The 24,859-nt window shown below is 51.0% G+C and overlaps 1 protein-coding gene across 2 annotated transcripts in view; it reads right to left on the bottom strand.

Annotated features, from left to right (window-relative positions):
• Window positions 1-24,859, bottom strand: part of PTK2B (protein tyrosine kinase 2 beta) — a 128,256-nt gene that overhangs the window by 5,466 nt on the left and 97,931 nt on the right. The window contains exons 6-26 of one of the 2 annotated variants that reach the window (XM_059926851.1): window positions 20,481-20,543; window positions 20,222-20,276; window positions 19,636-19,776; window positions 19,127-19,201; window positions 18,420-18,521; window positions 17,557-17,674; window positions 16,971-17,010; window positions 16,495-16,541; window positions 15,540-15,590; window positions 14,886-14,983; window positions 14,056-14,140; window positions 13,727-13,827; window positions 13,369-13,484; window positions 11,619-11,719; window positions 11,350-11,439; window positions 10,017-10,221; window positions 7,039-7,147; window positions 5,728-5,793; window positions 4,961-5,086; window positions 483-629; window positions 230-265 (exon numbers count right to left, since the gene is read on the bottom strand). In XM_059926851.1, the coding sequence (XP_059782834.1) occupies window positions 230-265; window positions 483-629; window positions 4,961-5,086; window positions 5,728-5,793; window positions 7,039-7,147; window positions 10,017-10,221; window positions 11,350-11,439; window positions 11,619-11,719; window positions 13,369-13,484; window positions 13,727-13,827; window positions 14,056-14,140; window positions 14,886-14,983; window positions 15,540-15,590; window positions 16,495-16,541; window positions 16,971-17,010; window positions 17,557-17,674; window positions 18,420-18,521; window positions 19,127-19,201; window positions 19,636-19,776; window positions 20,222-20,276; window positions 20,481-20,543 (1,972 nt within the window). Of the gene's footprint in view, window positions 1-229; window positions 266-482; window positions 630-4,960; window positions 5,087-5,727; window positions 5,794-7,038; window positions 7,148-10,016; window positions 10,222-11,349; window positions 11,440-11,618; window positions 11,720-13,368; window positions 13,485-13,726; window positions 13,828-14,055; window positions 14,141-14,885; window positions 14,984-15,539; window positions 15,591-16,494; window positions 16,542-16,970; window positions 17,011-17,538; window positions 17,675-18,419; window positions 18,522-19,126; window positions 19,202-19,635; window positions 19,777-20,221; window positions 20,277-20,480; window positions 20,544-24,859 lie in introns of both variants that reach the window. The other variant, XM_059926850.1, reaches the window with a different exon arrangement.

The raw sequence follows: 24,859 nt of genomic DNA on the forward strand, positions 1-24,859 counted from the left end.
GACCGGAAGCGACCTGGGGGCCCTGTGGCCGAGGAAGGCGGCGCTAAGGGTGCAGCTCAAGTGTGAGCTCAGGGAAGGGGCCTGTGGAGACCAGAGTGAAGGGGAAAGACGCGCTCCTGAGGTGACAGGCAGAAAGGGAGAGATGGGCAGGCCTGGAGCCGGGGTCCCGCTGACTGCCAGGCCCTCCCCGGCCTTCCCCCTAAGGCAGAGACCTCTCCCGGTGACTTACCAACGGGGACGTGTCATTCATGTAAACCATGGGGTCCTGCAGAGGAGGAAACCAAAGCAGGGGACTTAGGATTCTAGAACTAAAGCCCCCGAGGATGCACGGAGAGCGCTCGCTCTAGCCAGCTGGGGAGGCGACAGGGGACACAAAGTGACACGGCGGCCTGCACATCTCTCCCAGGGGAGCGCGGTTATTAGAACGGTCCAGCGGCACCGCGGGAAATGCGCCCCTTCCCCCGGGCGCAGCGGCCGCTCACCAGGGATCTCTCCTCCTGCCTCAGCCACTGGTAGTCCTCCACCATCTGCCTCTGCTGCTTGGCTAGGAGCTGCCGCATCTTCACCCTCTCGGCCTCCCACAGCTGCTGGGCCTCCTCTCGGCTGCTGGGTCGGACGAAGTCCTCCTCCTGGGAGGACAGTGGGGAGACAGGAGAGGACACGGTCAGTCCAGTCCCCACACCCAGGAGGGACAACCCTCCGAACAGCCTTGTGGGAGCCACACGCCTTGGCCTCACCGGCTGCCTTTTGCTTGTAAAGCGGTCCTTAAATCTGCAGCCATCTACGCAGACAGTCATTTGTGGGTCCGTCAGCCGCGAACACACGCCTGTGTGTCAGTGAAATGCCGAACCCAAGCGCACATAGTTTAACAGGCATTGTTTTCAAATGATCACATGATCTGTCACTACCATTTTATTTTCAAATAGCTGTCCTAATAGTATTTTCTCAGTTGGCATTTGTCATGGCTGCTGTCACTTAGTACAGTTGGAAGTGCAAAGCCAGCCCTCTGGGAAGCCTTGGGCGCTTGTCGCCACCTGAGACCGCGGTGGCAGGTCTGGAGGCTTTGAGGAGCAGTGGTGTGATTTCCCCAGAGCTGTCCACAGTGGGGTGGCAGCTGAGAGGAGGTGGAAGCACAGAGCGCACCCACGATCATGCCTCTTTATTAGAACAGACTCTTGATTAAGAAAGTAGCTTGGGTTATTTAACCAAAGGTTAAAACAGATGCATGAGCTAAGAGATAAAGTGAAGAGCAAAATTTAAAGAAATAAGGATCTATAGATACGCAATAAATGCTTCCTCTCCCTAGCTTTATGAATCTAACCCTGTTTTAACTCATGTGTGGGGCTTTGGATCTATTCATAGTTCTACCTGCTATTTCTTAAAGGTTTTGCATGTTTTCCTATTAATTCTCTTCCCTCAATCTTCCCCAGGGTTCATTTATATAAATATCTGCTCAGTCCCTTTAAACTGGCTTGCTTTTTTTCTGCTGCACAAGATTACTTGGGTCTCCTGGACATAGGAGTGTTATTGGCATTCTTTTGATTGCATAAATCCTGAGGCAGCCTTTGCCAGGGGCATGTGGCCTTTCCATGACATTCAGGTTGGCAAGCCACTCAGATTCTTTCCTTTGAACTGGCCAGTTTACATACAAGTCACTTACATAAAATGCTAAAAATTACTCTCAGTCTACTTTAGCAAGGCATAGTCTCTGCCAAGCCTCTAAAAAAGATTATCCCACCAAAGTCTCTAAAACACACTTGAATATAACACACAGTTTGAAAATAGTTACATTGGTATGTTTCTCCTAGGCTTGTTCAGCTACAATTACTGCTCTCAGTTTCTAACAATACTTCTCCTCATAAGTTTATTTTCTTGCTGAAATATTCTTTGTTCGTTACTCTATTCAATAACTGTTTATTAAGCAGCTACTATGTGGCAGGGATGGAGCTGGGTGCTGGGAGGGCAGTGATGGTTAAATATGCAGTGTCCCTGTTCTCATGGGTCCAAGTAACCAATAGTAGACTGGGGTTTCTCAACCTCAGCACAATTAACATTGGGGCCAGATAATTCACTATTGGGGGGAAGATTTCCTGTACCCTGTAGGATGCTTACAGCAACTCCACCCTCTAGACGCCTACAGCACCTCCCCAGTTGTTTAACAAAAATGTCTCCAGATGTCACCAAATGTCCCCTTGGAGTTGAGAGCTACTGAGTTAGATCTTACTTTAGTAAAGCAAATTTCAGAACGTAAGAGTATTTCATAATCATAGAATTGATAAAAATAAATAAGATTTACTTCACAACAGCTGATGCCCCCAAATGAGGGGATTTTAAGGCTGTAAATATCCTCAGTTAAATGCCAACACCTGCAAACACAATGGCATGTCTACCGTAGGCTATTGACAAATAGTGACAAATAGAAACTAAGTGTCAGACATTCTGAAGATAGAGTTAGGAATCTCCAGGTATAAGAAAAATGTACGGACTGAGGAAGACTAGAGTAAATACCGGCAGAAGGAGTTGCCAGACTCAAGAAAACACTATGTAGTTTTGTAATTGCCAAAAGAAGATTCCTACCGCTCAAATGTCTAGTATGTGCCAGGCCTGATCACCACCTTACCAAATATTTTAACATGTATTGGTAGATGTGTTCTTATGTCTTCCAATTGTCTCATAAAACTCAAGGAGCGAATGATTTTTTTTTTTTTTTTTTTTTTAAATTGGACCTCTTCAGGGCTTACTTGTCTGAAGTATACCTCAGGTGTTCTTATCTGGCAATGAATGCTTACATTGCTGGTCATTTTTAAGAGAAATCAGGTCCTTGTGGTGTTTTAAAAAGACTCTGATAAGCTTTGACACCTTTTATAAGTTGGCTACCCCCCATGCCGCCAGTCTTATTTCTACCTCCACACGCACCTCCCTTGTTCTAGACAAACAGCTCCTGCACTCATCCTATGGTTTCCCATCACCCAGTCTTGGCTCCAACTGATGCTTCTGCCTCCTTCATCCCCTGCATCCCAGTGTTTTCCCCTCCAAATCTTCCCCATCTACTTAGGCCCAGCTTCAAAAAAAGAAGCTGGAAAGTGTTGTTTTTCCCTCTGAACTCTCACTGCACTTTCGCTGTACCTCTATGTGCCACTCACAGCTTTCTGGTTTGCATTTCAGGCACGTATGCATCTGCCCTGTTCCTTCTGGCTGATGGTAAGCTCACTGAAGGCAGTTCTCCCTTCAGAACCTAGGACAGAGCCCAGCAAAGTGTCCCTTAAAAAAGGTGCTGTTTATTGAATTCTATTATTATTTTAAACCTCAATTGTGAGGTCTTCAAGAGGGAGATTGCTGCCATCCTGACTCTGGTAGGGAATCCCACAGATTCTCAGATGAGTCAAGCAATAGACTTAGTCAATAGAAAAATTGTTTTTGTGGGAACAAAAATCTCTGATTTTTGTTAAATGCTTTCAAATGCTTTGCAGGGAGCCTATTATACCTTTTCAGCATTCTACCTGGAAGAGGCTTTCTCGATGTTTCTGATGTATACCATAAAATGGAATTTATGTTTTTAACTTTTTTTTTTTTTTTTTGGCTTATTTTAAGAAATGCTCATTATGTTCTTTTAGGCAGACTTTCCTTATGGCAAGTACTTCTAAACCCCTGACAGAAAAGGTCTTCTTTTCCTGCCACACAGTCTGTCTTTACGGAACTGAACAAAGTCCTTATGGTGAATCATGGATTAGAAAAAGGCAGTGCCGTCCCTCAAATGTGCAAAATACCTTCTTACTGAAAGGACACATTTTAAAGCCAATCTCACTAAAACTCAATTAATTATGAATAAAGAGTCAAGGGCAGGAGAGTGGAGGAATTGAACACTGCCTAAATGATAGTACATGCTTAAAAATGCAGTTTTATTATCGTTAAGTATATGCTAAGATATAAATTGGTTACATTAATGTAAAAGAGAAAAATGAGCTAGGTCAGGGGAATATTGATTCCACTAAGATCTCACTGCCTAGAATTCGAAGTTATCTTAATCATTTCAAAGTTTTACTAAATTAAGAATAACGGCACAGGATATCTCAACATACTTTCCTACATTTTGTAAATGTATTATAATAGAAATGTAGCTTCCCCTCAATTTTTAGAGTCTTATATACTGAGTGTGAAATATCATGCATGGTAATGGAGTTAGAGCTAAAATAAGAAGGGTTTTAGTCTGTTATGTCACATATCAAGACTCCGTTTGGTAAAATATATCAAGTGCTCATGGCAACTGACCACAGGGACCATTTGTATTGAAGGAGAAGATGGGTGAGGACAAGTTACAAGTGGACAGGCAAAGGTGCTTTTTTTTTTTTTTTTTTTTTAACAAGACTTGACAATTAGAAGCTAGTCCACAAAATACTCAGGGCCTCATTGGCAGCTGAAAATAAAGAGGTGACTGAGGAGGGTGTGGCTTAGCCCCACACTAGCCCCCGAGCTCCTTCTCTTACAGCAGCAACTTTTACAAAGCAGCAGGAGTGGCAGCCATAAGGAAGCCTTTCCTTTGACCGAGGAGAGATTGAGCAACCACAACAATCAGACAGGAAGGGCAGAGCGGGGCGGAACCTCCAGGATCTTTTACTTTTCTGGCACCATCAGGCTTGATTACCCTCTTCCCATGAGCGAGCTTTCACACAATCGCCAGGGCTGAAGGAAGGGGGGAGATTTTACATCCTTCGCCACAGTACCAGAGTAGGGATGGGGCAGGTCTGGGTCCAGCTGGTGTCCTCAAGAGCAGCACCTGGCTTGGCCCCTTAACTCTGATGTGCTTGCAGAGGAGAGGGAGTCACAGAGCCCCTCAGTGGCCTGACTGGTACATGGACGGCACCTCCTGAGCCCGAGGACGTGGGGTTCCCGGTATCCCAGGTACCTCCCTCTATCAGTCTCTTCGGTCCTGGCTGGGACCCAGCATGCAGAGCCCTCTTACCCGCATGCTGTGGCGCTTGAAGACATTGTGCCGGTGGAGAGGTGGGGTGTGCAGAGAGTTTACGGGAGATGGATACTCCATAGGGCTGGTGAGCGTGGGTGAGCTGGCACACAGACCCTCAGGGACCTATTCAGGAGAAGCAAAGAAGCACCAGGCACAGGGACAAGGCAAGAAGGTGGACAAAAATTAGCTGCTACAAACACGAGCACAAAGAAACGATACAAGAGATCCATGGGAGAAACAGGACTTGCTCTCCAGGAGCTAATAAAGAACAAGTTGTGGGCATTTCATTGGCCCCGTTTGGGAGACACGGCGGAGCGACATACACGGCTCTTGGCTAGAAGTCAGCACAGACACGGTGGTCTCTCTTCCATCCAACAGCCCGCCCTGTGACGTGGTGCATACCATGGGTCCATGTGTGTTACTGACCTACTGAGTACGTCTCCTCCTTCAGGACTCTTCAGAAAAGAGTTATATTCCATCATCATGTTACAAATTTGACAGATATGATTAACCCACAGGTATATGTATATATAATACACACCTTAAAAAAAACCCCACTATTTTAAACATCACAAAATGGTATGTTTAAACATCATAAAGGGTATGTTAATTCTTTTCTGGGTACCCAAGAAGAGCCAATGCAGGCCATCTCCATTGCCCGAGCAGGTGACTACTGCTCCTCTAAGGCACGAGGATGGAATTCCGGGAAGGACCGAGATGAGGAATGGCCCTGAACTTCCCCAGCCCTCTGGTTACATGTTTACCTGGAATTGCAGCTTGGGTGCCAGAAGGTTGGTTTGTGGAGGGGGTCTGTACTTGGGCCGGCTGGGCTGGAGACAGAACACAGAGATGAGTCAGTCCCTGTCTCTCTCCTTGAGTGAGCACAGCTCACCAAGGGGAAGATCAGGTAGGAAACAGGTCGGGCTCGTTCAGAATGAAGAAGATGGGGAACAAAGTTATCACTAAAATCATCTGCGTCCACTAACTGTGCATCTGTTCCTGCTGAGTGATGGGAAGGTACAAAGCGGCCAGCCTCCCTGCCCTCCTGGGGGCTACCGCTAATTGGAGGGGTTACTGATCTCTGTGTGTAGCCTCTATGGATGTGGGAGCACCTGCCAAATTAGCACTCAAGCGCCACAGACATCCAGAGGTGGGTCATGGAAGGCACAGGCACCCACAGCAGCTTCACGGAGGGGACGAAAACTGAGCTGGGCCTGACTGAGGGAAGGTGCAGGGCACAGCAGTCAAGGGGGACAGTGAAAAAGGCCCTGCACCCATAGGGATTTGTTATGGACTGAGTGTCGCCCCCCCCCCCCAACTCATATGTTGAAGTCCTAACCCCCAGTGTGAAGGTATTTGGAGGTGGGGCCTTTGGGAGGTAATTAGGATCAGATGAGGTAACAAGGGTAGGGCCCCTATGATGGGATTAGTGTCCTAATAATAACAACAACAACAGTAATAATAATAATAGACACCAGAGCTCGCTCTCCTCACTGTGTGAGGACATGCGAGAAGGTGGCTATCTGCCAGCCAGGAAGAGAGTCCTCACCAGACGGGAACCTGCCAGCACCTTGGTCTTGGACTTCCCAGCCTCCACGCTGTCTGTTATTTAAGCCGCCCAGTCTGTGGTGCTTTGTATGGCACCCCGAGCTGACTACTACAGGCATGGTCCCTCGCAACCCACCCACCTAATAGCGGGGCAGCGGGGCACTGGCTCCTGTGCCCAGAGATGCCATGGACATCGGAGGCCAGACCTCAGGGGCCCAAGGATGCTCCCCATCATGTACTCTCAAGGGTAAAAACACCAAAAGGAAAAGTGCTCCAGTTTCTCGAGGGAAACATTTCCAGGGTGATCCCCTGCTCCAGCCGTCCCACAAGGTGCCTGCTCTCTTGCTGTCTCAGATTCCATCTGCCGACGTGCTGATGGATGGTTGGGTCGAAGGGCGGAGAGGACCATAGGGGCGCGATCCTACCTACGCTGTGAGGGGAGTTAGGCAGCCAGGCCTGGGAGGGGCCGCACAGGGGCCCAGCTCTGCTGTGATTCACGGGGCCAGTGAGGCCAGGGCTTGACTCACCTTGGGTGGGGGTTCCTGGAAGGCCATGGGCTCCAAGATTTTGGGAGGTCGGTAGCGAGCGTTCCTCTCCTGCTCTATGGTGACGTCCTTCTCCATCTGATAAATGTCACTGCCGGAGAGTCAGGTCAGATAAGGAGAGAGAAACAGGGTCAAAAATGCTACTGGGGGCTCCTCTCTGTGCTCCACCACGGGCCGGATCCCATTCCCATGTCCTCCGCAGAATGCACTGGGGAGACCCCTCGGAGACAGGCTGCAGTACGGACGCTGCGGCCCCCCTCACCGAGGCTGGGAGGATCACGGAATGGGTCCAGGGTGGGGAAAAGTCCTCGGAGAACGAGTCCTAGCCCCACCGGACAGTGCGAGTGTGTCTCCTGCCCACGTCGCCATGCCTCTTGCCCTCCCGTCCCTCCTATTGGCACTGAGCACCTGTGTAGATTTCTGATGTCCCAGACAACCTCGTGACAGAGGCCCGTGCTCTACATCTCCTGTTTTTCATTAAACCTCCCACCCGTGCATTCCTGGTGTGTGCTAATGGGAAAGGGTTGTGGATTCCCTCCCAGATTAGCTAAGTGCATGCTTCTTGCCTTTTTAACCCAATCCAGTGGTTCCCAACCTGGGAATCACAGACCTCAGAGGACTCGAATAATTACAGGGGGTCCATGAATCCACATGTTCACATGAGTACCAAGCACTGTCTGCAGACAAGTATTATGTACTGTTGAAATAAATGTCTAAGCCCAAGAGGGAGCTGCTCCTGCCCAAGGGGGTCACATCAGCAAGCCAAAATGCAGATAACTTTCGTGTCCCTCTAAATGCTCTGCTTGACCAGAAACAAAGTACCATCCAGTTGGCCAACCCCAATGCCAAACCAGCTCTGGGCTTTATACTTACTTCCTGTTCTTTATTCATTCTCTATTTTTCTCTTCCTTGTTCCTTATTCTTTATCCTATAAAAGTGTCCTGACTTCCACCCCATTTTGCACTCTGGCCCTTGGGAACGGAGACTGCCACTTCATGGAGTGTTAAATAAAGTTTGTCTGTATCACTTAAATTGTCTTCTTTAATAATTTTTAACAGTACTACTAAATATATAATATTTGGTATTGTGTTTTCAGATGTATATGCATTATATTGTGTGCAATAAAAAATTCATTATACGGCTTACTGCATTCTGTCAATCAGTGGATTCTAAAAGTGTATGTTACATGGAAGAGTTCTCAAAATTCAACATTAAGAGGGTTCTTCCTACCCCCAAAGATTGGAAGACCTCATGAAATCCTTTCTTAGCTCCAGTGGAGGATCGTCAGGCTTGGGCCTGAGGGAGGTATCCTGGGGTCATCAGGGTCATATGAGAGAGTCTCCCCATGTGTCTCAAAGCCTCCAGAATGAATGAAGACCCCGTGACCCCAGAGCTTCTGCCCCCCTCAAGTTACGTCTTTCAAACACTTTTCTCCCGGAACCCTTTGGCTTCTCAAATCTCCCTTATAAGGGGCCAACAGATGAGTCTAGAATTAATCAGGAGTGTCAATGAGGGGAGAGTCAGGAACAGAGAGGCCTTCTAAGCTGGAGGTCTTGCAGACTGTGTTGGAGCCCTGCCCGCAAACAAATGCAGTGTATTTCCCATTGCCTGGACCTGGGGTTCCCAGCCTCCCCCTGGGGCTCCTCCCCACAAGGCAGTTTCTGAGGGCTATTTTCTTTCTCCGAAAAAAATGCCCATATGTTGACAGCAGTGTTTAAAGTTGCAGTATTTAACATTAATTAAACACTAGGTTCCCTAATGTAGGATCCAGCAAACTAGGCCCACAAGGCCAAATATGGTCCCCTGCCTATTTTTGTGTAGCTTTAAACTAAGTATGGTTTTCACATGTTTGAACGACTGAAAAAAATTAAAAGAAGAAAAATATTTTAGGACATGTCAAAATTACATGAAATTCCAATTTCAGTGTCCACAAATAACGTGTCACTGAAACCCAGCTACACTCATTCATTTCATGTATCGTCTTCGGCTGCTTCCGAGCTACGGCAGAGTTGAGTAGTTTCAACAGAGACTGTATAGCCTGCAAAACCACAAATATTTATTGTCTGACCTTTCGTAGAAAAAGTTTGCTGACCCTGGCCCTAAAGGATGCCAAAAGAAGTCAGACCACCCAAGGGGGCACTGGTGGCAGGCGGGCCACCAAGGAAAGAGGAGTACCCTCTAAAAGGCTCTCCAACAGCAACCTTCACCAAGGACCTCCCAGCACCCGGGGGTAATGGCTCTTGGGCAGCTGAGAAGGATCAGACCCTCAGGCCACCAGTGTCTCATTCAGAAGGGAGAGGGGACGCCTTGTCACTGTCTTCACAGCCAAAAATCACTCCTTTCCCTGCTGTCTGGGGGGAACAATCAGAGGCAGAGGAAAGGCACAGGGGTGCTGCCAGGGAAGCAGGTCCCGTGACCAGGCTGGGTGCCTGTAAGATGCACCCCAAACCTCAGCAAAGAGCACAGGCACTGCAGTGAAAGTCTGATGCAGCCTTTGGGCTCAGACCTAAAATATATTCTCTGGGCACATGCTAGGAGCAACGCCCTGTGCTCGCGGTTAAGAGATGCAGAGATGGTGCGGCTGACCCCAGCTCTGCGTCTCTGAGTTCATGTCTGACAGTGAACTCGGGTTCAGCCTCCTGCCTTTGACACAGCACTGAGCCTCTGTAAGGCCTCCTCCGCTGGGAGGATGGGCTAACTCCGCTTGGACACAAGGCGCTGTGCTGGCCAGGGGGCGGGATGGGGGGGGGGGCGGTCCCGGGGCAAGTCCCAGCCCCACCTACCATGCCTTGGGCACTGAGTCACCAGCTGAGCCTGAATTCCCTCCTCCCTCGGAGGGGACCAGGACGCCGGCTGCATCTTGTTTAAGGAAGGATGTTGTAAACCTGTAAGCGCTACTGAAGAGGAGACTTGCTCTTCAGGGGCCCTGGGCCTGCACCCCCTCCGGCCTCCTTGCTCACCTGAGGCTGCACACGAGCTCAGTGAAGCGGGGCCGCTCACTGGGGTCGTAGTCCCAGCAGCGGGTCATGAGGGTGTAGAGAACAGGTGGGCAGAGGTCAGGCTTGGGCAGCCGGTCCCCCTTCTCGAGCACCCCGATGACATCCTTGTTCTCCAGCCAGAAGAAGGGCTGCTTCCCAAAGCTCAGGATTTCCCACATGCACACGGCTGAGGGCGGGAGGAGAGGTCTCAGGGCCCCTGCTGGGGGGGACTCTTGCCTAGAGAGGCGGCCCACCCTCCCCAGGAACAAGCGGGCAGTCCGCACTTGGCGCCTGCCGGGAACCGCCCTGCGTTCCCCCGCTCGCCCTATAGCATCCCTGGGATCTTGCTCACTATGGCGGTCCACCAAGGGACCAATCAGCTGCATCCATAAGCGAACTAATTCCCCCACCCCCCCGGCCCCTTCCACACGGAGCTGTTAGGGTCTGTGGGATGAGGAGGGGACCATCAAAGGCACGTCATTGGGACCACTAGTGCCTCCTCTTAGGAGAGGGTGGAACCTCCAATAGAAAGCTGGTATATATGTCAGTTGGGATGTATATACACTACTATGTATAAAATAGATAACTAATGAGAACCTACTGTATAGCACGGGGAATGCTACTCAGGGCTCTGTGGTGACCTAAATGGGAAGGGAAACTAAAAAAGAGTGAATATATGTAGATGTATAACTGATTCACTTTGCTGTACAGCAGAAACTAACACAACATTGTAAAGCAATTATACTCCAGTAGAAATTAATTTAAAAAAAAAAAGAAGAAAGAAAGCTGGTGTTCAAAGCCTAGCACCAATGCTTGCTGCCTATGTGATCACGGGCAAGCCCCTGACTCGCCTGAGCCTCAGTTTCCTCATCTGGAAAATGGGAAGAATAATAATGAGATTTTACTGGGCTGGTTTTGGGGACCTGAGAGGGAGAATCTACACGGCTGTGTGCTCTGTAAGCAGCTGTCCATCCGTCACCTGGTTTGGCTTTCACCTCACCCTGCACCTCGTTCTCGGAGAAAACCTCAGCTTTGCCTTTGAGGATCCCCTCCAGGGTGGCCCACCTTAGTCCCGGGGCTGGTTGGTGGAGCACATGCTCATCTCAATAGCCTTTTCTGGGAAGATGAACCCAGGCTGGCCCTTAGCCCATGTCACCCCCGACCCACCACTGGCCTCCCCACTTCTGGGACTTCTCAGTGGCTGGAGCAAAACAGGACCTGGGGGTCCAGACCCCTGCTTCCTGTGCCCCCTCTTAACCTGGCCACAGAGGTGAGAATCGAATGCTTTTCCACGCCCTCCAGAAAGTCCACTCACCAAACATCCAGACGTCACTGGCCGTCGTGAAGCGGCGGAAGTTAATGGACTCGGGGGACATCCATTTGATGGGGAGACGCGTCACAGAAGCTTTGGGTGGACAAAGGGTTTACAGTAGTTATCAGAGAAGGAGATCCAGATTTATCCAGAAGTGCAGCCTATTCTCCAGAGACTGTTGGCCTGGGCATGCCTAACAGTCACCTTTTGGGGGGATTTTGGCTTCAGCGACCCCTCCAGGGGACAAGGCCGTAACACCACCTGCACCTCACCTTTGTAATACTCCTCATCCTCGATGTACCGGGAAAGGCCAAAGTCCCCCAGCTTCACACACTCAGGGGAGGCCACCAGGACATTCCGGACAGCGATGTCCCTGGAAGGAAGAGGCAAAGACACGGGTGAGTCGGTTCAGAATGCTTCAGGGGGACAGACAGACAGACAGATGGACAGAGAAGCAAAGGAGAAGAGAGCCTCAGGGCCCCGGCCTCCGGAGCAGAATCGGGCAGCTTCTGTCGGTCAGTCCTTCCTGGCCCCACGAGCCGTCTGGCTGGAGCCCAGCTCAGGCGGGAGGCTCGGCTGGCCCACCGCCCCTGCCACACACATGCCGGTCGTCTCCCTCCATCTCGTTGCTGAGCCCGGTCCCCATCACCCCTTCTCCCGCGTCTCTGCCTCCAAGCCTGTCTCGGTTCCCCAGACTTGCTCCAGTCACCGCCCTGCAGCCTGTATTGTCCCCTCGGCCGGGGATGCCGTCACCCTGCTGACTCTTCAGGGAAGAAGCCCAACCACTCTCCTGGTCACAATTGACCTCTTCTTGTTCTGTGATGCCAGCAGCCGCTCACAGCTCACTTCCAGGGAGCACGGGGCTAGCCAGGACCCTCCAAAGACTACACACACCCGAGCCGTGACACAGAGACCCTCAGAACCCGGGACAGAGGAGGAGACCGGGGCAGAGAGCTGGTGCAACGTGCCCAGCAGCTGGCCGGTGGGGAAAAGCATCAGCCCAGGGCTGAGCTCTCACCCCCCGGGAGCCCGCGCGGACTCAGTTACCTCACGCTCCCGGCATCACTTCTAGCCCCAGACTGGCTGTCTCTTGCTGCTCCCGGACAGGCTGCACACCCTACCGTTTTTCTTTATTATTGAAAAGATGACTTCAAAGCACGACAGCTTCACACAAAGCTGCAAATCTAGTGTCTCACCACCTTTGCCCCATGACTATTCACTCTAGAAGATGCTAGAAGATGAGCTTCACAAGGAAAGGGATTTTTGTCTGTTTTGATTATGACTTCATCCCGGAGCCTAGGACAGTGGCTGGAGGCCCACGGTAGGAGTTCAATAATATTAGTTGCATGAGTGAGTGAATGAATGAATGAATGTTCATATCCCCCGACATAGCTTTGTGTAGTGTCACCCCTACGGCCACATATCTGAGGTTGATGGGCTTGGATTGAAGAAATCACCCGCTCACCCCAGGGCTCTGAGAGCACCCCGTCTGTCTCCTCCAGGGGATCATGTTCCCCATGGTGGGGACCTCCTTTCAGGGAATGGGGACAAAGCCGGGTGGAGAAGGGGCCAGCTCCATAGCCAGATGGAGGATCGGTCTTGGCAGCCTGGAGGTGCCGGGGATCAGGGCAGTGCCAGCCACTTGGGCTGGCAGGGCCCCGACCCCAAGATCATACCAGCGCTGCCAGGACCCAGTCTCTCCTGCCTGGCCAGGTGCCACCAAATGGAACTGCTGGAGGAGAGCAAGCAAGGAGCAAGCAGGGAATTGATTTCCTGGACCCCCAGGGAGGCGGCCTAGACAGCACTGAGTTACAGGCAGGCACCTCGGACTTCGGATTTCCTCTTAATAGCCATCCTGGGAGGAACATATTGCTGTTCTACTCTTCAGAGGAGGAGATAGGTTCCGAGAAGGTGATCACAGTGTCACACAGGCAGGACCAAAGCCAGGCCTGCACCCCTGTTCTGTGCGGCCACAAAGTCCTGCTTGACCCCAACCTCTCCAGGCTCCCCCCCGAGCCCCACCTGTGGACACAGTTGATGCTCTCCAGGTAGGCCATGGCCTTGCAGATCTGCAGCGAGTACAGGACAAGAGTGAGCACCTTCAGGCAGTTCTTGTTTCGCTCCAGGTAGTGGCCCAGCTGCGCGAAGGGGAAGATGCCCTGAGATCCTGCCCGGCCGGGGCATGGAGCTGGGGGGAGGGGGAGGGCACGCCCAGGCTGGCAGGACTGTCTAGCAACTTCCTCTCCAAACGGCCTCTGGGCTCTTTCAGCGGGGAGCTAAGGGCCCCCTGGCTCTGAGCGCGTCCCCCGCCCCCCGAGGCCCTGCTCCTCTGCAGCCCAGCTGTCGTGGCGAGGGTCCTCCTCGGCCCCCTCCAGCTCACCTCCCCGTAGGGGTACAGTTCCATGATGATCCAGGTGGGCTCCTCTTCAATTATGCCGACCAGCTTCACGATGTGGGGGTGCTCCAGGTTCCTCATGATCACTGCAAGTGGCGGCGAGAGAGACGGGCCCGAGCCCTTCTGAGGTCCAAGGTGAGAATCGGGCTTGGCTGGTCCAACCTGGAGACACCGGCGCAACCCTCCTCCCCTGTGGGCGCCAGCGCCGTCCATGGCCTCCCGGCCCACGCTCCGGGCCCTCCCTGTCTCCGGGTCTGCACAGTCTCGGGGCCTTTTCCAGCTCCTGGTCTGGGGGCCTCCTCGGGGACGCCTACCTGCCTCACTTACGAACTTCTCCTTGCTGTCCTGAGTGCAGTCTTTCTTGCAGGTCTTTACAGCCACGTTGATTTTCTCCCCTTTCTGCAACGAGCGTGTGTCCAGGGCCCCTCAGTCCCGGCCAGCACTTCCCTCCCCGGCGTTCCCACGGTCTTCCCACAGGGAAACAGGTGATGTCTGGGCGTCTGGGTCTCTACAAAGCCTGCTCTTCCTCTGTCTCTTCCCCTCCTCCCCTCCCCACCCCCTTCTTCCTGATCAGGACTGGAAGAACTTTCGAGATCAGATCCCTCGCGCCCTGGGCTGTCCAGATGAAGACATGGAGCCTGAGGGGCCATGTGATCTGCCCAAAGTCAGCGGGCTTGTTTGGGGCACGTGCAAGGTCATTGTCAGACATGGCGTCCTGGTCTCTTTCTCTTTATCATTGGTTTTTACATTTTTGCTGCCCCTTTCCTCTGCTCTGGCTTTCCCCCCAGGCCTGGTAGAAGCACAGCCACAAAGGCAAACCTTGTCCCGCCCCACCGGCGGCCTCAGATCCCACCCTTCCTTTTCTCACAACTGCATTACATGGCGCCTCCCCATTGTGCTCTCCCACCAAGAGTCAGTCACCCCCCGGCAGGTGCTGCCTCTCTTTGGATCCCTGCTGTTGCTGCCTTTCTTGGAAATGACTCTTGCTTTCATCACTCCCTGTGTATTTCATAAATACTGCAAAGACCAAGTTGGGGAAGATCCACACACCACGGTAGCCTCCTCCAACTCTACAGTATTCGAGCTCCTTTCTCATTCTACAGAAGAGCAGAGGAGGAGTGTCAGGGAAGAGTCTGGAACTCACGTGACTCGTGTAGACACCTTCGTAGACCTCCCCAAAAAAGCCTTCACCAAGAATACGATTCAGGACCACATCTTCCCGGGCAATGCCATACTGTGGGCCTGCACAGGTGGAGAAAGCAAGACAGTCCTGGAGTGCAGAAACCGGCTGGCACCCCTGGGAATCCGAGTATCTGCATCCCCGGGAACCTGAGCACCTGCATCCCTGGGCAGCTGGGCATCTGCAGGCTCTAACACCTGGCTCCGCCCCCTCCTGCCCAGGCGTTACCAGACCCCCCCCCCCACAGCCCCCGCCAACCCCTCAGCCAGGATCCAGGGGCTGGGCTGGGAAAGGGGATCTAGAAGGTTTCATTGTCTCAGACAGGGGAAGAGTTGTTCCCTCTGAAGGCTGGGTCCCATATCCACAGGCTTAGGTTCCTTCTGCCCCCCTCCCCAGGGCACACAAAAGTTCGATGGTGTGGGGATATAAACAATATTCTCCCCTTTCAGAATCAAAGATGCCTCACTCAGCTTTGTCCTTGTCTGAGGCACACGTGGTAGAGGACAAAGGAAGGAAAGAAAGTCCCCCTTTGGTGTCACATGTGTCCCCAAATGTCACTTGCCAGGGCCCTGGCTGTGGTTGACGTGCAGGGGTGGGGTGGGGCAGTCAGGGATCTACCTCCTGGTCTTCGCAGGGTCTCGTCGGGAATCTCTGCATAGATGTCTGATTCTGGAATGACAGAAGGAGGACACCCCATGGGCAAGATGCTTCAGGGGGCACCACCAGGAACCAGGTGTGGGGCTCCCCCGTGCAGGCCAGTGGAACCAAGCTGACATCACCGGGAGGGGCGTGGGGAGGAGCCAGACAAGAACTGGGCTCCTGTCCTGCATTTCAGAGTGGCCACAGAGCCCAGGGACCTCGGCCTGAGTCCTTGCTCACTGCTGCTCGTGGCTGTTATTTGGGGCAAGTTGGTTCGTCTCCTTTAATCTGTTTCCCTTTCTGTGAAATGAATGTTTCTGAGGAATGCAAAGATTAAATAAAATCATACCTATTATGTATTTAATGCTGTCATGAACTGAATGTTGTGTCCCCCCCCACCAAATGCTTATGTTGAAGCTCTGATCCCCAGTGTGATAGTATTTGGAGCTGGGGCCTTTGGGGGGTGATTAGGTTTAGATGAGGTCATGAGGGTGGAGCCCCCATGATGGCATTAGTGTCCTTAGAAGAAGAGGAAGAGAGACCAGATCTCTCCATCTCTCCACCATGTGAGGACACACAGAAGGCGGCTGTCTGCAAGCCAGGAAGAGAGCCCTCACCAGGACCCAGCCATGCTGGCACCTTGACCTTAGACTTCCAGCCTCCAGAGCTGTGAGAAATCAGTATCTGTTGTCTAAGCTCCTGGGCCAGTGGTTTTTGTTTTGGAGACTGAGCTGACCAAGACAAACACGGTGCCCCATACTAGCTGCCCAACATAGGTTAACTGTTATGATTAATGATATTTTAAGCCATCATTGAGCAGTCATGGGGGAAGTTCATTTTTCTGCAACTTTGAGGGAATACTTGATGATGTCACAGGAGCAGGCAGAAGAGAGGCTCTGGGCGCAGGCAGAGGATGCCAGATGGGCAGGCTTACCTATGCTGCAGCTTTCTGAGAGATGGGGTCGCCGAGCCTCCAGGTTTCTATAGGGGGAGATGGGAGGGCAGGGGCCAAGTGAGCTCAGAGCCTGGCAATGCTCCCCCAGGGCAGCCTCAGCCCCCTCTCTCCCACCCACCCTGCCTGGAGAAGCAGCCTGTCCTTATGGCAATAACCTGGGAGCACGGCCCAGGCAGCCAGGGGGCAGGAGGGAGGGAACAGCAACAATACCACCCCCTCCCCCCATTAAAGATGATGCCAGGTGGCATTAGGACACAGCGATATCCCTGCATGAATTTTCTGGGAGAAATTTACTGGTGAAAAATCACCACTTGTGAAATGCTGGGGTTCCAGCATTTTCTCCTGGGGCCCAGAAACCAGAAACCATGGCGGGGAGGCTCCCTGTTTGTTCTGCCTTTCCTGGGAGGACACAGGCTGAGTGCGGGGCCAGTTCCCCACCTTCCAGGTGTACTCACAGTGTGGGGATCTGGGGCAGGCTGTTGCGCTTCTCACCATCTGGGAAGAGGGGAGGAGGAGAGGGAGCTGGAGTCAGGGACACAGGGTCCTGTGTGCACTGCTCCTAGGGGCCAACACAAGGGACACCCCTCCCGCCTTTCTGTGGCCCCTGAAAGTCGGAGTGGAAGCTGGGTAGGCGTCTGGCCTGAATTGGAATCTTTTTAGTAGAAGAAACTGTCAGGCTTCCTCTGCCACTGTCGAGTGTTCCAGCCTGACCCCTGCTTTCTGACTCCATCCTCAAAGAGGAGGGACCAGCCATGTTCCGGCAATAGCTTTGATCTTCCCGGGGCTACAGATCCTCTCCTCTAGAAGCCAGCCCCCATGCCGCCCTTGGCCAGCGGGGCCAGGGCTGTAGCCAAGGACCCAGGATGGGACCACGGGGAGCAACCAACAGGGCTGGGTGAGCCCCAACCCCACACCTCCAAAGCCTCTTCATTCACATATCAGTCAATGGTTTAGCTTCTCCCGCTCTGCCTCTGGGGGGGTTTGGCTCAGCTGTGCCGCCATCTGCCCGTTGGTCCAATTTACCTTCAAGTGGAAACACACCTTTCTTGGCTCGAATGATGAGAGAGCCTTTGTGCTCCCCCTGCAGCCGGCAGTAACCGTCTACGAGGTCAGCCATGTTCTCGGCCTCTGCCAGAGAGGAGGTTTTGATGGACAAGGACTGCAGGGAAGAGATCAGCCAAGGATGAGACCCCAGAGCCTTGGCTAGAGTCTACCCCAATGGACTGGAGAAGAAACTGCAGGGCTCTGTCGCCCACCCCCGGCCTCGACGCCATCAGCCCCTCTCCTGGGGCTCAGCTTGCATTTCCCACCGCCGCCAGAGGGCGCTCTCATCACCTCTCCCAACTGACCACCCTACACTCTAGGAAGGCAGTTCCAGGTTGGCTTATTCTGGTCCTTCAGGGCATAGCACATGCCTTGTACCTAGGAGGCGCTCAGTATGCAAGAGCAGAAACTGAGAGAAGGGAAGAGGGAAGGAGTGGGGCAGGGGACAGACGGATGAAAGGAGAGATAGACAAACTGTTCACAGCCTGAGGTCTCTCTGATTCTCCCACCCACAAAAAGCCCTGGGGCCCCAAGGCCTTGATTCTGAGTCATTGTCACTTGTTCAAAGTTAGACCTCTGACCCATACCTTGATTTCTGATCACTTTACCCCCGCTCCCCGCTCCCCCCCCCCCCCAATCTCCTACAACTTCTTTCTTGACATTTTTAACAATAACGTTGCTTCCTGAGATAGTTTCTTTAATTTATCATCATCCTGCTACCTCGTCTAAGAACTAGGTGCCATTTTCTTAACAAGATCTCAGCAGTCAGGGAAGCCCCGGCCAGGCTGGCCTGAGCAGGAGCTCCCAGCCTGCAGCTGTTCCCAATGTTTCCAAGCTTCTGGGTGCCCAGAGATGCTCACCTGGGGGGCGCCTTCAATGCCTAGCTGCAGTACCGCCTGGCCCTCCTCCAGCGGGAGGCACCTGATGGACTTGATCTGCTTGAACTCGGCCAGGCAGGTGGGCTGTGGGAAAAGAAGGGGTCCTTCAGACCATCCCATTCCTGGGATCAGGCCATGCAGATTGGTCAGTATGGTGTGTGGATGGGGCCCAAGAAAGAACTGAGAACTGGAGTCTCTCAGGGGGATGAAGAGGGACTCAACGATGATTAAGGAGGATCATCTAGCCCAAGCCCCTTGCAGAAGAAAACAATTAGCCTGGAGAGAGCCAGGGCTTGCCCAAGGTCATACGCCAAGTTGGTGGTAGAGCCAGGGCTGGACCCAGACCTTCTGACTCCCGGGGGCATGATTACCCCATTTTGCCATTGAAAGAGCAACTCTTTCATCTGAGCCAGAAGAACAATAGTAGTGTCCTTCCCTCATCCCCTCCCCGCTAAACCACCCCTGCCCCCCTCCTCTGTGCAGGGGACAGTCACAGGGATTTAAAGAACCATCTGCCCCATGCTGTTATCCCAAACACCCTCTCCACAGCTACTGATAACCAAGGGCCTCTGTGCTCTCAGCAATGGGGGAGGAAGAACCGATGGGGCAGGCCAGGGTACAAGGTAGCAGAAAGGGGAAGACGGCTCTGCCTGGGGCTGGGTGGGGCCTGCCCCCCCACCTGTCTCTACCTTTGCATCTTGACTTGTCAGCTGGCGGATGCCTTTAGGACCAATGACCAGGTCCACAGTAATGTTCCATCCTTGCTGGAATCAAAGGAGAGATGGGCTGTTGCCCCAGCTCTGCCCGCCCATATTTCAGAAATCTGAAAACAGCTCACTAAGCTAGACACGCGCCATTGTCTCCCGGGCCCTCCAGCTCCTTCCATCCTAACCGCACCCCGCCATACAGATTACCCGCCTCCCAGCACCCTGCCAGCACTGCCCACCTCCCAGAGCTGGAGCCAAGATTTCAGTCCCCTTCGTCAGGCAAGTGGCTTAGCGTTAGTTGCATTTTTGGATACATTAGGGAGGCCCTGATGCTACAGAACTTACAAGCAAGCAAAGCCTCTTCTCGGCACGTCCTGCGCCCCGCTCCCCCCCTCCTCCCCCCGCCCCCCCACCGAGTTGCCCTCATGGCCCCCTAGCCTGAGAGGCCTGGAATTCAGGTCAGGGAGAGAATAAAGAGAGCGTGGCATTACAATGAGTTCACAGCGATAGGTCTCCTGGTCGATGCTGGCAAAGCCTGCAAGGGTGTTGAAGAACTTCATGACGCACTCCTCCTCCCGGAGCGAGGCATACTGCTGGAACGTCTGCTGGATCATCTTTCGGAATTGCTTGGGCTGGGGGAGAGGGCCAGGGGTGAGCGGGGCCTGATTCCTTCCCTTACGATCTCATCACAAGCCTGCCTGCTGCTGTAGGATGGTCCCCAGGCCTCTGCCACGAGGGCAGTGGTAATGTCTTACCTAAAGTGCACATCTGTTGTCTCAAGGGAGCTCACCATGGCCCGGCCCTGGGAGGGAGGCAGGGGAGATGGCATCCCCAGTGCTCAGGACACGAAGCTAATTGGCCTCTGATGTGGAACTAGAGCCAGGTTTCTTGATTCCCAGCCACAGAAAGGGCCCGCTGGGTGCATGGAGCGGTCCTATGTCCAGATGGCCCAAGGCAGTGCAGACGCCTGGCTTCCCTGACTACCTCCAGCCCCATCCCTTTAGCTCTAGTCCTAGGGGGACACAAAGGAGACACACAGGGAGCCTTTCTGAGCTTCTCACCCACTGGCTTCCTCACCTTTAAGTTCTCCTGCATCTGCTTTGGGAAAAACAGGTCCAGCCCCACTTCTTTCCTGAAAGAAGGGGGAGGAAAGCAGCATTTGACTCCCCTTCACCCCCAACCCAGGACTTCTGGGCAATCAGGGAAAGGCGAGAGGACCAGGGAGACAGGTCCTTCCTGGCTGTGGTCTGGGGATGAAGGGGCGTATGGGGTGGCAGGAAGAGCAGGGCAGGAGGAAAGGAAGGGAGGAGAGGCTGGGGCCGGTCCCAGGACTTACTCCAGGAGCTCGAAGTTGGACTTTTTGTCCAGTGCGTTGTGGGGCATGTCCTTGAAGAACCGCCTGGAGAGAGAGAAGCCAGGGAGAGGCTGATGGCTGGGGAATGGGGCCATCGGAGCCGGGTCACCCAATGCCCACACGTTGGCCTAGAAGCCCCCTCCCCTGCCCGATGTGGGAACCACTGGGAGGGAAAAGTTAGGAGAGTCGAAAAATTCGATATTTAGAAAACCATGAAGAAAAGGAAAACCCACAAATTTCCTTCCTAGAAAAGACTCCAGCTGTGCTCTGGGGGGCCCAGATCTGGGACTACACAGTTGTTGGGCAGAGGAAGAAGATGGTGCTTCTACCAGTGGCCTCTAAAAATAAATGACCCAAGGCTGCCAACACTTGACCTATCAGCTAAGGAACACCTACCTCCACCTTTAGGCTTTGGGTTCCCTTTGTGATTTCCTTTTCCCTCATTTGCTATCTCTGTATATGTGTGTATGTAAATAATTGTTAAATGTATTAATAGTACACAGGAAAACTTTAGAATTTATGGAACAGAAGATGAAAATAAAAATAATCCATAATCCTGCCACCAGGGGTGACATCTATTAATTTGTTATACATATTCTTTAAGTCCCATTTTCTCTTAAAAATGTATGTCTTGATGAAGATTTTTTTATGTATTATGTATTTATAACAATTAAGTGGAGATCAAATAGCCAATGTCCCCATTTGTGTTATCCTCCCTTCCCTGCTTGGATCACTGTGTCTAGTAATTTCTTCAACCGTTGCAGACATTGTCCCACTCTTGATTGTACATTAGAGTAACTCAGTGTTACTTTAACTCGGGTGTCCTTGTGCACATCTGGGAATAGTTTTAAGCTACAGACACCATAAGCAGAGAGGGGCAAGCACCTTATGATTCAAAAGCAATAAATTTACATAATTCACAGTGTTTAGAAAAGAGTAAGGTTAGATCCTCACCTCGTACTTTATTCTAAATATTTATTCTAGATGGATTAAAGGGGGAAATGTTAATAATGAAACTATTTTAAAACTAGAAGAAAAGCTAGGGAAATATTCCCAAATCATGGGATTGAGAAGAATATCTAAAGCATGAAATCACAGAAGAGATCTCCAATAAAAACTTAAAACATGTAGTGCTATGTCCTTAACAATTTTTAATAAATGGTATTTTTGAATATATTGTCAATCAAGATAAGTAGTTATCTTTTAATAATTATGGTCTCAATTTTAGAGAAAAAAATGCATTGGAAAAAACCTGACTGGATCTACCCTGCTAATGGAGGTTATCTCTGGTTAATGAAATTTCAAATGATTTTAGTCATTTTTTCCCCCTTTCTACATGTCCCAAATACTCCACATTGAACAGGTATTACCCTTTTTACCTGAAAAAAATGTAAGGCAGTGAGATTAGTCAAACCATCGTAATGCACGAGTTTTCTGGGTTCACTCCCTGCTGAGATGGCATCCTCTACACGTTTCCCCTATGTAGAAAGTTCTTCTTTCTTTCCCGTCCTCTCATTAGGACCCTGGAGCTACGGAGACTAACTTTAATCCTTTCTTAGATGCCATATATTTGAAGGCAATTCTTTTATCATCACTTCTCTCTTCATTATGGTCCGCTCTCTTCTTACAGCCCCCAACACACACACACGCACGTGCACACATACACACATGCACACACGTGCACACACACACACACACACACACACCAGGGCATTGTCCTCAATTACTTCAACCGCTTCACTCAGATGACAAAAAGTGATGCAAAGTAAGAATGAGAAAGAAAAATTGGCTCTGTGGTGAGAGGGGCACAGGAAGACAAGTGGTTCTTTCCAGTTGGGGCAGGGCCAGTTATTTCAAATGCCAGCAGTTGGAATGGAGGGAAAGCAAAAGATAAAAAGTTTCATATAAAATTTCTCTTATAGAATCAAAGATGAGTACATTAAAATGAGTTTCAAGGAGTAATAATATTTAATAACAGCTCAGTAAATATTATTGAATTATATTTCACAATATTGAAATGTATTTCTAGTCTATCTCCTTCTAAGAAAAGATGCAAGGATACAGTTTTTTTTTTTTTTTCTTTTTTTGTTGCTGTTGTTCTTTTTGGGGTTTTTTTGGCTGTGTTGTGCGGCATGCAGCATCTCAGTTCCCCGACCAGGGATGGAACCCGTGCCCCCTGCATTGGGAGCCCAGAGTCTTAACCACTGGACCACCAGGGAAGTCCCTAAGATACAGTTTTAAAACATATTTAAACAAAATAGAGTTAGAAAGAAATCAGGCAATGAGGTAAATGAGATAAAAAAATGTGCCAACCTGTGGCTTGGGGTGGCTGTCCTGGCAGCCAGGGTAGTGGACAGAAAACCCCACCAAGTGCTTAGTTCATCAGGAGATAATATTAATCATAAAACAAGGACTGCATTTCGTAAATTAAAAAGTTCGAAAAACCACTGATTGAAAGAAAACTAATAGACGTAACATTCATTTTACCAAAAAAATGTGAAGCCAATTTCATGGTTTTTTCCCTCCTGCTGCAATTTTGGTAAATACCAGTCATATAACATTAAAGCACAATTCAGTAAATGTGAGAGTAGGAGGGCCTGACTAAATGTGGTCTGAGTGTATGACCTTCCAATGGTCTAATTCAGTGGTTTTCAACCAGAGGCAATTTTGCTCCCTCTCCCCAGCCTGGAAACATTTGTCAATGTCTGGAGATCTTTTTTCAGTCACAGCTGGTTGGGATGAGGGGTGGTCCTACCAGCATCTAGTGTGTAAAAGCCAGGGATGCAGCTAAATATACTACAATGCATAGGATGGCCCCTACAACAAGGAATTATCCAGCCCCAAATGTCCTTCTTGCTGAGGCTGGGAACCCCTGGGAACCTGATCCAAGGGGAGAACTTGGGAAACTAGAAAGAGTGGCTCTTCCCTAACCCCACTTCTTGCTACCGGGTGCCTGACAGAGCGGGACTGCAGATGCTGGAGGTGTGTTCTAGCTGAGTAAGGGCAGATCTGCACTCTGGAAATCAGACAGCAGGTGAGCAGGGATGACATTCAGTTATAGGGCATGAGGAACTTATCCAGGGTTCTCCCCTGGATGGAAGATCATTTTCCTCCTACTTCCACCTGAAGGCACTTGCAGTTAAGATCCAAAATTTCCAGTCAATCACGGCAGCTTTAGAAAGTTTTCTGAGCCAGTGTTCCCTGCGGCTCTCCGCATTCATAGGAAAGCTCAGAGCACGCCTGTGCGGCTTCCACGACAGGCAGCACAGACACCCGCATTTCCTCCTGGGGTGAGTGAGCTGCAAAATGTACTCCCAGGTAACTGAACGAATTGGCTTGCTGCACGCAATTATGTAACTCTAACAGAATAAATGTTAGCACGTGTCCACCAGAGAAGAGGAATTGAGATCTTTCAGGGTTATCCATTCATTCAAATACATACTGTGCTCTCATCGTGTGCCAGGTGAAGGCGGCACCAACCCTGAGTTCCAAGGTTTGATAGATTTCAGACTAGCGGATGTGAACCACTCGGTGCCTGCCGCATAAGTATGGCAGATCCCTGCAGGGTAGGATGGGTGGGGAGGGCATAGGGAAGGGGAAGGTTTCGAGGTGGAGAGACCCTTGAGGTGGCTCTGCAGGAAGAGCCCAGGGCCACATTGCTTATTGCCAACATTTCACAGGTGTGCTCTGAGGTTTTCTATGAATGTAGAGGGCAAGTGGGCAACCCTGGCTCAGTGCATTTTCTAAAGCTGCCAGAACAAGGAATAGTTTATCAGGCTGAAAAGGGGTACCAGGCGAGTATTCCAGACAGAGGGGATGCACTACCCACGGAGGGGGTGACATCTGCTTCCCAGTCCCAGGTGACAGTGGTCTGTTAATATCACTCCTGGTTTACAATAACGAATGAATGAATGAATGAGTTTTGAGACTAGGGATGGATGAAAGAATTCTGAGGACTGGGGTATTTAAATAAGTCTTAGTAAAAAAAAAAAAAAATTGGGGTTGGCTAAATGGAAAGGTGAACAAATTTGGAAATGAACACCAAGGAATTAAAAAGCATGAAAAATAATAGCAATTTTAGAATGATTAAGGAGGTGGTGAGTGGAAAAATTTTTTATTAGGAAAAAGGAAGATAACACATCTACACCATCCCAATCTCTAGAAATCCAGCTTACTGCCTATATCACTGATGGCCCTTCTCTCATGCACTACAGATCATTTATTGTGTAACTTTGGACAAAGGTGCCCAGTCACTCAAGTGTGCTGTGATCTGTGTCCCTAATGTTTGGATCATTTGAACATCACTGGGATGTCCGGGAGAAGCAGTCACCACCCCTCATCAGATGTACCCTCTCGCCTGA

The sequence above is a fragment of the Balaenoptera ricei genome, chromosome 6, assembly GCF_028023285.1.
Source record: "Balaenoptera ricei isolate mBalRic1 chromosome 6, mBalRic1.hap2, whole genome shotgun sequence".
NCBI lineage: Eukaryota > Metazoa > Chordata > Mammalia > Artiodactyla > Balaenopteridae > Balaenoptera > Balaenoptera ricei.